The 13,522-nt window shown below is 38.6% G+C and overlaps 1 protein-coding gene across 22 annotated transcripts in view; it reads left to right on the top strand.

Moving 5' to 3' along the window:
• The window catches only part of ptprfa (protein tyrosine phosphatase receptor type Fa), a 315,231-nt gene that overhangs the window by 249,695 nt on the left and 52,014 nt on the right, over window positions 1-13,522 (top strand). For 14 of the 22 annotated variants that reach the window (XM_034237428.1, XM_034237408.1, XM_034237429.1 and 11 more), the window contains 6 exons: window positions 5,441-5,558; window positions 6,772-7,353; window positions 8,402-8,511; window positions 9,829-10,085; window positions 11,893-11,974; window positions 12,664-12,876. In XM_034237428.1, coding sequence (XP_034093319.1) covers window positions 5,441-5,558; window positions 6,772-7,353; window positions 8,402-8,511; window positions 9,829-10,085; window positions 11,893-11,974; window positions 12,664-12,876 — 1,362 coding nt within the window. Of the gene's footprint in view, window positions 1-196; window positions 224-5,440; window positions 5,559-6,771; window positions 7,354-8,401; window positions 8,512-9,828; window positions 10,086-11,892; window positions 11,975-12,663; window positions 12,877-13,522 lie in introns of all 22 variants that reach the window. The other 8 variants (XM_034237426.1, XM_034237425.1, XM_034237422.1 and 5 more) reach the window with 2 other exon arrangements.

Below are 13,522 nucleotides of genomic sequence, written 5' to 3'. Positions count from 1 at the left end.
CAAAAACATTCACACACTACTTTTATTATTGAACTTTAAAGTAACCCCTGTACAGGCAGCTGTGTCTCTCCTCCATTCCCTTATCACCATAATTGTCCAATATACTGATAAGCTTTTAGAAAGGCCTCAAGTACATACTAGAGAAAAAGTTCTGTCTGTTTTTCTGACTTCTTTCCTCGTCTGTGTTTATCATCAGACGATTGATGAGGACTCAAAAGACTACGTGAGTAACCACAGTGTGTGTTGGGTGGACAGGGGTTATGGGGAGTGTGTTTTCTGTCATAACATCTTCAGATAACTGAGTGGGCACTAACACAGTTGTGTCACCATTTGGTTGTGCAGAACCTATCCTATATATACTGTAACTTCATATGCACTTGGTAGCCTTGGTATTTCACATATGATCCTTGTCTGAACACATCTGATCATGGGAGTTTGTATTGTGCTCAGATCTCAATTACCTTACCATGTGGTTTAAAGGTGATATGTATATCAGAGACACTGACAGCAGAAGGCATGTTTGCTTCTTTAACTTAGCCTAGCAGACTTAAGTTGCTCCACATATAATGTAGAAAGTAAAAAAAATGGAATTAGACCTAAAAAAAAGAACTGTAACTGAGCTAACTATAGTGGTAGAAGGTATTCAATGCTAGCGTATAGTCATGCTAGCTGTATTGCTAGCTTGCCTATTCCCATTAGTCATGTGGCCCATGTGAAAAAACAAGCAGTCAGAAACCTCTATGTTAGTCCAATTTATTTGGAAGAGAATTTGAAATGTTAAATTCATTGATCTACTACACAGTTTAATTGTGCCACTCCCTGTTTCAACTTTGCGCTAATGTACTTAATATAGTTTTCATATTCTGGATTAACTATTGGTCTGTCTATGTCCTCGACTGACTGATCCAGTTTCCTCTTAGACTTCTTTGGAATCAATATGCCATTATGTTAGATCTGACCTACCAACTTTGGTGTTTATTATCATGACCAAGATACATACTAGCCCGAACTAAAACCCAAATTGTAATACACCAGAATTAGCCTTTAATAAAATGTAATAATATAAATGAAATAATCAAATTTATATAAATTAATAAAGTTGCGCTGTACTTTTGACTATTGAATAATTATGTAGTTGTCTAGTAGGCATCTTAATTTAACTTGTATTACTCATCCTTCCATCACTAAGGAAGGATTGTTTTACCTCATTCTAGCTTCCTATCAGAAACTTAAACCCATCAGATTTCCAGAGAGCTGACAGCACATTAGAAAACAAGGCAAAAGTATCTTTTAAACACCTACTGTAGCTAACATCTTCTTCTTCTTTCTCACTCATCACACAGTGTGCCATGCATGCATTTAGTGGAGTGACACACTGTTTTTGTGTTTTGCCCTTTGATGTGTGTGGGTTGGTTGGGGGTGTCAAGGTGTCATGCATTGGGCTCTGATATAAGCACAAATAGTGACATGAGACTTTAGACTTTCATGTCCCAACGTTCTCTGCTAATGGTGATAACTGCAATAACTGTGTGTGCTTGCATGCTTGTATGTGTGTGTGTTGACATCTACTCCAGATCAGAGTCTCTAAGAGTGGCAGCTGTAAACTCACTCTGATTTCTTTCTGGAAGTATTGTTGGGGTTTTACTTTCAGTTTGTCTGGGCCCAGTGATCGATAACTGTGTATCTTACATGGTATTACACAACACACATATACACTCAGACTCTACAGCAGTAATTGTCAAGCAAGAGTTCAGCCGTTAGTTGAGGTTCTCCTGCTGTCTCCTCTCACTTCACTTGTGATCACATTGTTATTTTCTGAAGTTTGTGTCTGAGTCCTTCATTCCCATAAAGTCTGAGTCTGAATGGTTTGTACTGCAATACTAATCTATAAAGTCAAGTAGGGCCGACAGCTTTTGTTTGTGCTCATGCTGAGCATGAAAATCACATCATCTTTAGTTATATATTCTTTTTTTCCCCGCAATTCTGATTCTTTTTTCATCTCAACAACTCAGTTCCAGACTAGAAGTAGAATTGGTATCTGTGGTTCAAGGTTATTAATAAATGAGGTCATTAGTCATCTGTTATATGTTTGCTCTTTGGATATGCAACACAACCAGATTATGTGTTTCTTGTACCTATTGATTTTAGTCAAACAAGCAATATCCACTCCCCTACCAAGGGCAACAATGTTCTGGACCATGTAGCCAGGAACAAAGAAAATCAGACCATCAAAGTTCTTTATAACAGCCTCTGTGGACCTTTGAAGCTACCGCTATTATTATTAAGCTATTACCGCTACAAGCTTTTTTTATGGGCACGGACTGGCATGTGACATTACAGTAAATAATATACATCATCAGTGATATTGTACATCAGAAAATGTGTTAATAACCAAAAAGAAAAACCAAAAACACTGCCAGAGCGAGACTGAAAGCTGTCTTTAAGGAGACAAAGCAGTCATCAATATGATATATGATGATGATCAACTGATAAGCAAACTCTTTGCTAGCAGGTAAGTTATTAGGAAATAGCAGAAGAGGAATTATTTAAAAGCTGCATGGGTGTAACGCCTTCTTTTAGAAATGTTTTTGGGAGCAAAGCCGTTCAACAACTTCCTTTCTGAGGCATCACGTCTGATCTAGGCAGTCCCTCTGGATTATTCCCCCCCTTAGTGCTGGTCTCAGTGCAGATGAGTCAGTACCTTCTAATGAGCTCTTGTAGTGGAGTTGTAACATTGGGTGGTGATAAAGTTGAAAAGAAGGGAGGCGAGGACAGCAGCACTTGATGTTTGACACACAGGACGTCACTGCCGATTGATTGGCTCCAGTTGAACCTGACGTTTCCAAATGTAAGAAAGTCTCTGGTGACAGTGGAAAGAAACACCACCCTTTTTAAATAATGAGGGTTTAGAGAACTTATGGAGTCACATTTCTCTCTTATCTTTCACCGTTCAAGCCCCGCAGATAAGACAGGAAGAATATTAACTCTGTGTGCCTCTGCTGACTTCTGCTCTGTACACGTCTGCTCTTTAAATGAGCAGAAAAACGATTTAAACATCCTGTGATAGATATTAAATTGCCAGGTAAGAAGTAATAATTAGAGCTTTAGTTGTTGCAGAACCCCTTGCTTCTTTTTCTAATTTGCACTGTCATCTCCATTGATGGCACAGCACACCCTAGGCTGTGGGCGGGGGTGCCGGTTTGACGGGGGAAATACAACCCGATGGGTGTTCCCCTCCACTCACATACACACCGCCGCCACTATCCTGCCATTTTTCTCTCATCACAAACTGCTTCATCTCTGCAACCCCTCTCCACTCATCACTCATCACTCAGGAGCAGCACTAGAAAGAAATCCTCAGCTCTTTGAGAGGAGTGGGCCTTTTCCAAGCCCTCTAATGGAAGCTCCCGGCAGCTGAGAGAGTATGTTGCTGCATTAACAAGACTTTCCGAAAAGCAGTGAAAGAGCTTGTATGGACATGTCCACTGTGTGTGTTTGAAGGCATTTACTTATGGTGACATGAGTTAAATATCTATCTGCTGTCACTATGCTATTTCTGCCTTTGTATGCTTTTTATTATCTTATATGTAACCAAATGGTGCAGGTTTGTGTGTCTGATATGGGAATGAGTAGTATGAAATCAATATTTTATTAGATATATTTAAGGTATTATAATAAAGCAATGCCAGGAACCCAATTGAGACAGTAGGCTGCTATTACTGTGTGTTCAGGGAACAGATATATTGTCAACATTTTCCCTTCTAACATTTCCAAGTGGTGTTATTGTTGGTGCCTCTGTGGCAAACACATATGGATCCCGTTCTTATTTCCTCTGAACTACCAACAACACAGAACAGAGATTCCACAGTTATCTTTACTCTAGCTGCTCTGTGACTGGGAGTAGATACAGTAGTAACACTTTATATTAAGGTACACAAATTCACCATCAATTAGTTCTTAATTAACATGCATATTAGCAGTATATTGGCTCTTTATCAGTCATTATAAAACACTTATTAATGCCTTATTCTACATGACTGTATTCTACAAGTAACAGGCCATTAGTTGAGTTTTTCCTCAATAACCCTCTAATTAGTGTTTATTTATTGCAAGTTGTTGTACATTGAGGAAAAACTCAACTAATGGCCTATTACTTGTAGAATACAGTCATGCAGAATAAGGCATTAATAAGTGTTTTATAATGACTAATAAAGAGCCAATATACTGCTAATATGCATGTTAATTAATCAGTGCAAGGGCTTTTGATTTACGAGGGCAGGCCCAAGGTAAAAATAATAAGTAGCACGGGTATTTTATTCTTGTTGATTAATTATAAGCATATCTCATATCTATATCTACAGTATATGTCTGAAAACAACATAGTTACAGTCATACATTGGCATCTAAAATAATAAGCATCCAACCAATGCTGCAGACGTAAGTAAATTAAACAGCTTTTTGATTTACCAGCTCCATATATTTGTATGTTTCCTTTATCAGCTTACATTATAATGTATTAGGGCCAACAGGTTCTCTTAATATGCATCCATGGCCTGCACATTGACAATAATAATGCTAATTTCGCCAGGTAGCTGCTCAAGCTATTTTGTTGAATTTCCTCTGAGCAAATGTTCTCTGGTAGGCAATGATGCAGTCTATATGTCCAGGGCTTTTATTGTGAAAGGGATATCATAACCCACAAGCAGACACAATTGCATAGTAAGTCAAAGCAAAATTGCCACTTTAAGCTATGAGTGCAGAAAAAAGCAATGCTGTCACTCTTAAAGCTATAGAGCATTAAGAAGCAAGCAAGCCAGCTTAAAAAAGCCTAATGTGGCCATTTATTTTCCCATTTCAGTATCTCGCAGCAAAATTCAAAAAATCTTGCAGGAAAGTTGCCAAGTTGGCAAAAGTGTGTACCTACAAGGTAAATGTGCCAGTGTTAGCCAGCTAGTTCATCTGCAACTGCAGTTCCTTAACGGGACTTTTTTAAACCAATGGTGAAATGTGCAGAGTAAATAAAAAAGATGTTCTGACCAATTTACAGATTTACTGTCGATTAGGTAATAATCCATCACAGTTTGCAGACACACTTCCTGCTGCAACTTTCATACCATCCAACAGTTCCCTCAAGGACCAGGAACCATGAGCTACATTGAGGATTCATCTAAATGCACTCCACGTGTACATTCATGACCCTCACTTGACTTTTCCTCACTTTAAATGCCTTGGGAGTTTTTCTAATGCATGTTGAACGCGCTTGACTCGTCTAATGTGCGTGAGTGCCTTATGCAGTAAACTGGCTGACAGCACACCATCGCCCTAACCTCCATGTTCTTGCCATTTTCTCTCTGTCTTTTCCTTTCTGTTTCCCTCTGTCTCCATCCCTCTCTATTCCCCCCCCCCCCCTCTCTTTTTTCTTATCTGTGTCTGTTCTCAGGAGGCCATTGTAACAGGTCTGCTCACAGAGACAACCTACTCTGTGACCGTGGCTGCTTACACCACCAAGGGCGATGGAGCGCGCAGCAAGGCCAAGGTGGTCACTACCACGGGAGCAGGTGGGTGCTGGGTGCTGCTTTGATTTGATTTGATTTGATTTGACTTGAACGTGTAAAACAATAATACAAAAAACTAATAATAATAATAATGAAATGAATCAAGATAATTATGATACTGTACAAACTTAAGCAGTATCAAATTAATAAAAAATAAAAAGACAAATTATATATAAACAAATGATCAACACATCCAAAAAGGGGTGGGAAGAAGTTTACACTTATTTAATCCCACCCCTTCTCCCAAAAACTAAATTATAAAAAAAAAAATCTAAATGTATGTCTACATACAAGATACATTTAAAATTATAAATAGATTATATCGTTATTACTACAATATATACATATATATATTTATAAATATATTATTATTTTACATTGTATTTGATAAGACAAATATAAAAGACTATATTTTTACATCCACCATACAAAATACATTTGTTTCCAGTTGAAATGTATGTTTTTAGCTCATCTTCATGTTTTAGCAACACATTAATCACAACTGAGGGAACTTAAAATGTGTGTTTTGGTTTAAACCCTCCCGAAACCAAAATGAGTAAAAATGGAGGATTCTCATAGAAAACTGTGTCACACTTATCTCCTGAAATGATTATCAGAATGTTGTTCAGACAATTATTGCATTCAAAGAAAAAAACATTTCATCAATACCTTTTGGTAAGGTATACATCTAAACACACAGGAATGTTAGGCGGAATGACAATAAATGAAAAATCCAACATCAATGTTTATGCATTTCTGTTATTATGAATATAAAGACACAAGTCACCAAAAATGTAAGTCATATGTAGCCTACCAAAGATTGTTATCTTTTCATAAAGGAAGATATTGACTTCACCCTCTGATGTCACCAGCCTCTAACATTAAGCTTGTACAGCCAAACGAATGCCTTCAATTGGGTGTTTAAAGTTGAGACATTCAGACCATTATTTCTAGAGATGATTGCAAGACAGAAACAAATGGTTGTTCATAGTTCGACCTTGGGTAAAAACAAAAGCCATTTTAAGGGATTGGTTTCTCCACTACTGTATGTCATTTTAAGAGAAGGGAACCGTTTCATCATGCTCTAAAGTTTAGGGGTTATGGTTTAAGAACAGATGTGTTACTTACCACCAAATTACGTGTGGGAGTTAAACTTTCTGCATAATTTAACTGAGTAAAGTTTAGAGAGTAAGCAAGATATGTTAATGTCTTCCAGTGCCTGGCAAGCCCACTATGATGATCAGCACCACCATAGGGAACACTGCCCTTATACAGTGGCAGCCTCCAAAGGAGATGGTGGGGGAGCATGTGGGGTACCAGCTTCAATACAAGAGAGCAGAGGAGGAGGCTTTCACCATCAAAGACTTCAAAAAGGCGGATGATCACTTCACAGTCACCGGTCTCCACAAGGGAGCCACCTACATCTTCAAACTGTGCGCCAAAAACCGGGCAGGCAACGGGGAGGAGTATGTGAAGGAGATCAGCACCCCCGAGGACATTCCCAGCAGCTACCCCCAGAACCTGAGTGTGGTGGGCCTGACCGCCACCTCCACCAAGCTGTCCTGGGAGCCCCCTCCTCTGGCCGAGAGGAACGGGAAGATTGTCAGATATGTGGTGGTTTATCGAGATATCAATATCCTCAATAACAACACCAACAGTACCACAGCAACAGAGATGACCGTCCAAGGGTTGCAGCCAGACACCACCTACGATATCAGAGTCCAAGCTTTCAACAGCAAGGGGGGGGGACCCATCAGCCCCAGCATTCAGAGTCGAACCATGTCCTTGTCCATGCCAGGTGAGAACCACAGGCTACCTACAGTATATGGGCTGCATTGTGCTTGCAGACAGGGTACTGTTGTAACATGTGACCAAAGACAATGAGTTCTCGATTTTCCTGAAAAAGGGCGCAAAGAAAATAATATTTAGGTAGAGATGCACATTTTAACAGTTGGATGACCTCAAGTGCAGCTCATTGCAACTTGAAAGAGAGACTGAATTAGATATAAAGAAATACAGAATCAGAGGGTGGAGTCAGGGGTCCCCAGTTAACAACCAATGAAATGAGGTCCTCCCATCCTCTTTAAATGCAGCAACAAGTGCAACAGGGTAGAGGCATATCATGTCCTAAAGATGAAACAAGATCCTATATATTATGAAATAACATAGTAGCAATTATGTTGTTGATGGTAGAAGAAACAGGCAGCTATTGGTGCTGTCAGTCAGGATTCAATTCAGGTGTCTTGTCGGAAGATTTTAATTATAAAAAAGATAGTCACACTGTGCCTCGTGTGTGTAAGGTTTTCAGCTCTTTGCAGAAATGTAAGCGTGATCCTTTGCAGTGGGTTCTGAGCCGAAGGAAGCACAAGTGAACATGTGTTTTTCATTATGATCTGACAGAAAACATAGTGACTGCAAAGGAAACAGTTGGACTCTATATATTGAAATATTTCAAATGTGCTGGCAAATTGTTATAGAGTTCAACACAAATCATGAAGCGTTGGTTACTTCAAATGCTTTTGGGTAATGGAAGCATATCATTTTCATTTCTGAGGAAAATGTCAACCACAATGTTCTTGTTCTTGTTTGATCATTTGTATATATTTTTTTCTTTTTTATATGTTTGATGATATTATTCCAAGCTTGGTTAGCTGAGAGCTGCAGGGGTAGTGTCCAAATAATCTACGGTTGACTTTATTTTGCTGAACATTAGTGCACAGTGTACCCATTTGCTCATATTTGATCTAAAAATTACTTTGTTTTCTTGCTTTTGTGAAGCAGATATTCAGCTTTGAATAATCTCAGTCATTATCTGCAACTCAATTAATCAGCTAATAATCATCTAGACCTTCCCTCAGTGTTCACGAAGAACTTTGGCGTGAAGGCTGTGACGAAGACCTCTGTCCTTCTGACCTGGGAAGTGCCAGAAACCTTCAAATCTCAAGTGCCTCTCAAGGTAAGATCAGCTCCTGCCACATAATTAACTACAATAATTGTTGTTTTTTACTGATACTCTTGAACCGCTGCATATGGGCATTAGAGAAAAGGTCCAAAACTCGGGAATACATTTACACTTTTACATATTTTTAAGCTACTTTCGGACACAATCATAGAAACATGGATCATCAAAAAGGCACCTGAAATATTTGAAGATACATGACGCATTTTTAAACATAGTTTCATGCTAGAAAGGAAAACATATATTGTAGTGAAGGAGCTGTATATGCAGACATGTATACAGTTTGAAAATATATTTTGAACATGAATACGGGACATTTGATATACTGTTTGTAGTAGTCCTCAAGAGAACAGCTGCTTGATCAATCATAAAGAAAATCAATGAAGTTCTGCCTGTAGCTGAAAGTTATGACTGACTATTTGTTAAGGGGCCTGTCTGTGCTGTCACTCAGATTTGGCATTATGCAGCTCTGATAAGTGCACAAACAAAGGTTTATGACCATGGATCAGCAAATAAATAAGTGTAAACACATCAATCATACTTTATTTACACAGCACCTTGTCACATAAAACAATGTGTGTACAGAACAACAGTAGGCAGCAAAGTTAGAAGTTTCACAGCTCTGATCAACAGATTGAAGATTGATTAAACTAATGTACACATTTTCTCAACTAACTATGTTATCATATACAAATAAATACTAACAAAAGACAAAAAAATGGAAAGACGTTCAACTACTCCTAAAAGATGTAATGTTAGATAGAACGTAAAAGGAATACATATTTCAAGAGAAGGAGAAAATAAATAAAATATCACTATGCAGATGATATGCAACTTTTATATTACAGCTTTCCATTGCACACATACAGTATTTAAATTGGCCTTATTATGCTCATTTCTGTTTCATATAAGTATGTTCTGCCTGTGACGTGTTTTCATGCTTTAAGGTTAAAAAAGTGCTTTATTAGTCTGCTCTGATTGGTTAACATGGTACAATGTGTTGGAGCACTAGTCAATAGAAGCGTGAGTGTTTCAAAAAATGATGTCATTATGTTACGGAAGTAGACAAAGGTGTCTGATCGCGGCGTTTCAGGCAGAGGGGAGGTAGGTGTAATAGAATCTTCCTTTTGAGTGAACTTTGCTATTTTTGCCTTTGCAGACCATTTACATACACAAAGACCTATACAACATATTACAAGAAAAAGAAAACGCTTATTAGGCGCAGTTTCACAGATAACCAGTGTTGCAAACATCATCAATTATATGAAATCCTTTAAACAGTGTCAGTTAAATATTCCTTCTTCCTGGCTTTAGATCCTGTACAACCAGCAGAGTGTGGAGGTCCTGGGTGACCTGAAGAGGAAGCTGATCACTCAGCTGCAGCCAGACACAGATTACTCCTTCGTGCTCATGAGCCGGGGGAACAGTGCTGGGGGGCTCCAGCAGCAGGTGTCCATCAGAACCGCCCCAGACCTGCCGCAGATCAAACCAGCACTATACCAAGAGGATGTGGAGGAGGGGGGGAGAGTGACCATCAGCCTGTCCACTGGGCCTGTTGAAGTCTCTGTCAGGTCAGTGCTGGTTGTGTTGTTATGAGAGGAATGATTCATGACAGATGGCTCTAAAGATGTCTTCTGCACCTCATCACTCAGGACCTGCCTTCTGCCTACTGTGGTCTTATGTTTGTCTTGTGATGTTTCTGTTTATATTGTTTTTTGTTTTGTAAGGGAGCTATATGCATGTGTATTTCGCCTGGTATGTATACATAAACATGTTAATGTATATTATGCCATGCGGTTCTGTGTTCCTGCCTTAAAGGTCACCTATTATGCAAAATCCACCTTTTCATGTATTTTCTGTGGAAAGAGATTCTGAAAGTTTCAGGAAAAACGATTGGCTCACTTTTTGTCCTGATCCATTTCTATAAAAACCTGTCTGAAAATGAGCTGATCAGATTTTGGCCACTTTGTGATGTCACAATGTTTTTTGGCTTGTGTAACCATTAGCCAATCACCAACCAAGGTAACCCCCCCCCCCCCCCCCCCCCCCCCCCCCCCACACCTTATCACCTGAATCTCCTCCTAGAGCACCATTGTGTTCTTTGTAACCAACTATCTCTCAGAGGGGCGTGGGGAGGGGCTCCTTATTTTCATCTAAAGTAACAGACAGAGAATCAGCACTTTGGAAACAGGGCTGAAACAGAGGGGATTATGGGATGCTGCAATGATCTGTTTGGTGTTCGGAGCCAAACACTTCAGAGACATGTTTGTATATATCTGAGACCTAAAATATATTGATGAAAAACAGTATATATGGGGAACCTTTAAATTAGTAAATAAAATAAATGTGATCCCAAATTTCTTTTGAAAAACTGTTACAAATAAACTAGTCGCAACATTATAATTTACTTTCTTTGAATTGCATCAATAATACTACCCAATAATTAAACATTTTATAACATTTTAACTCTCGTCAGAGGCCATTATTTAAATTAGTATGAAAACTATGGAGTTATACTTTGGAGTACTTTCACATTGTTGGGTATTGTTAAAGCTAAGAATCTGAGAGAAGTGACCTGAGATAGTGTTATATGTTAGTCTGTGCATCATCGATCAGTGTATGAGCTGTTTGAAGACCTTAGAAATACAATGGCCCAGGGAGGCTAACGCTCATTGAAAAACAGTCAGACTCAAACAAACAATATAGCTCAGACACAAGCTTGTCTGCAGCCATTACAATCCTGGTTTTTGTACTTATTTTCCAGTTCTAGCCAGTTCACACCAGCCAATGATCCACTGCAGCAGAAGGTTCTTTTAGGTCAAAGTAGTTCCGAAAGTTCACAAAACATTCAGTCCCACAACACAACAACACCATGATTATATCCTAAAATCCGCACGGCCACGCTTATAATAACCCCAGTGCTGCCTCTGAGCTGTGTCCTGACACTAGAAAGCAATTTATTTAAGAGGTGAGCTTTAAAACCACAACTATTCAGAATGGAGAATCACAATGCAAAGGCAGCAATTTATTATTCCTCAGCTCGATCAAGATACCAGGCACTGCAAATTACCTAGACTTAATTGTGTTTCAAGTGTTTGCTTCTCTGAAGAAATTGCCCAGCAGTAATCTGTAGAAAGACAAGTGGGGCTGATGTTAAACAAAAACGAATACCATATCTGTATGAATGCACAACCCAGACCTTTTCACTTATAGAAAAAACCTAGAAGGAAAAAGCTAACAAGTCTAGAACTGAAAGTCCTTCAGGAAACTGTAAAAGCGTTAGAAATAAATAACATTAAAGCTGTGTTTAAAGACTATGTACTGTATACAATGAATTTTATATATGTATTAATGGTGTTGTGTCTTTGTTTGATTCAGGTGGTACTACATAGTTGTTGTCCCTGTCAATCCGACTTCTCATAGGAGATGGGAAAACCCTGAAGACATGGACATACAGGAGGTGAGTGGATGTGTGTTCACTGTTGAAAGGTGATTAGGTCTGTTTGCAGTTTTATTTAAGCAAATAATCTATTTCGGGAGGCAAGTTCATAAAAGCAGCTACCAGAAAGGCAAACCATTCCAATTTCAGGTTAAGGTCAGGTTTGGGTTTAAAGTTAGGCAAGGAGAGGTTATGGTTAAAGGTTCAGTTTTTTTTATTCTAACAGTTACCAGCCCTTATTATTTTTACCTTGTGAGTTTTTGTTTTTGGTCATCATGGCAAAATGAGATTTTACTATATGAAGAATAAACACTTAACATAAAGTATTTACATAATATATTATTAATACATCTAGAAATGTAGAGATTATGTGGGACTATCCGCCTGTCCTTCCGCCCTTTCGTTCGTCCATCTGTCCAGAGAGCATCTTAAATCAGTGTATGATTCTTAGTTTTCATTCAATTGTAGGTCTGCTGCTTAACATTTTTAGTTTAGTTTTTCTTCCTCTTTTATAAATCTATTATTTTTGTATTGAGGTTGATGAATTGATTGCTTGCGTTTATTTAAAAAATGACTGCTTTAGATGTCAAGACAGAACACATACATGGCATTCTCATTCATTCTGGGAAAGGACTGTGAAGGAATACTTCCCATAAAATGAACATTTGTGTACGTCTCGTTCATGCACTGTTGTATCGTCCCTGTGGCAGCTCCTGGAGCCCGGTGCTGACAGCAGCCTGCAGAGGAAGAAGAGACAGAGCCAGAACCTGCTTCAGCCATACATTGCTGCCAAGCTGGACACGCTGCCTGAGCTCTTCACACTGGGCGATGAGAAGAAATACAACGGCTACTACAACAAACCCCTCCCGGGCCAGCAGCAGTATCGCTGCTTCGTTCTGGCTGACCTGACGGACAACGAGTCTGTGAGTGATCTATGTTTATTTATGACTTGAGCGTGTAGCATGTCAATATATTTTAAAGGTTCAGTGGTTGAAGTCAGGGTGCTGGGCCTTAACACCTTCAGACCTACCCCACTAATGGTAAACAGAGTAGATCAATGTAGCAAAAAACGTTTTCAATTTTTTTTTTTTTTTCATTTGTTCAATTTCTAAATTTTGATTATTTCAGCCAGTTCTATTAAATGACTGTATCTGTTCTATAAAGTGATTTCTAGTTTAATGACTCTATATTCATTCATTGCATTGTGTAGTCTGCATTTCAAACCTGCAAAGGCATGCTTCAATATACTCAAAATCCTTTGTGCTTTTACTCTTTTAATGGGCAGGTGAACAATATGTATTTCTGCTATTCATTTCAATATGTTTCTTCAAAATCACTATGTGAGCTGATTAGACTTTGCCCTTTTAACTGAGGGGAAAATGCTCCCACTCAATGTAAACACAGACCACAATCAGTTTAGGCCATTCAAAGTTCAAATACATTTCTTAAATATTCATGCCAGAAACGAAATAAGGAACATAATGGTGCAATTTCACTTTAAATAAAAAGCAAAAATAAGGAACGATTAAAGATGCCCTATTATGCCTCTTTTCAGGTTCATATCAGCAT

Source organism: Gymnodraco acuticeps, unplaced genomic scaffold (assembly GCF_902827175.1).
Source record: "Gymnodraco acuticeps unplaced genomic scaffold, fGymAcu1.1, whole genome shotgun sequence".
NCBI lineage: Eukaryota > Metazoa > Chordata > Actinopteri > Perciformes > Bathydraconidae > Gymnodraco > Gymnodraco acuticeps.
Note: the sequence above shows the minus strand (reverse complement) of the source record. Positions and strands in the feature narration are given on the sequence as shown.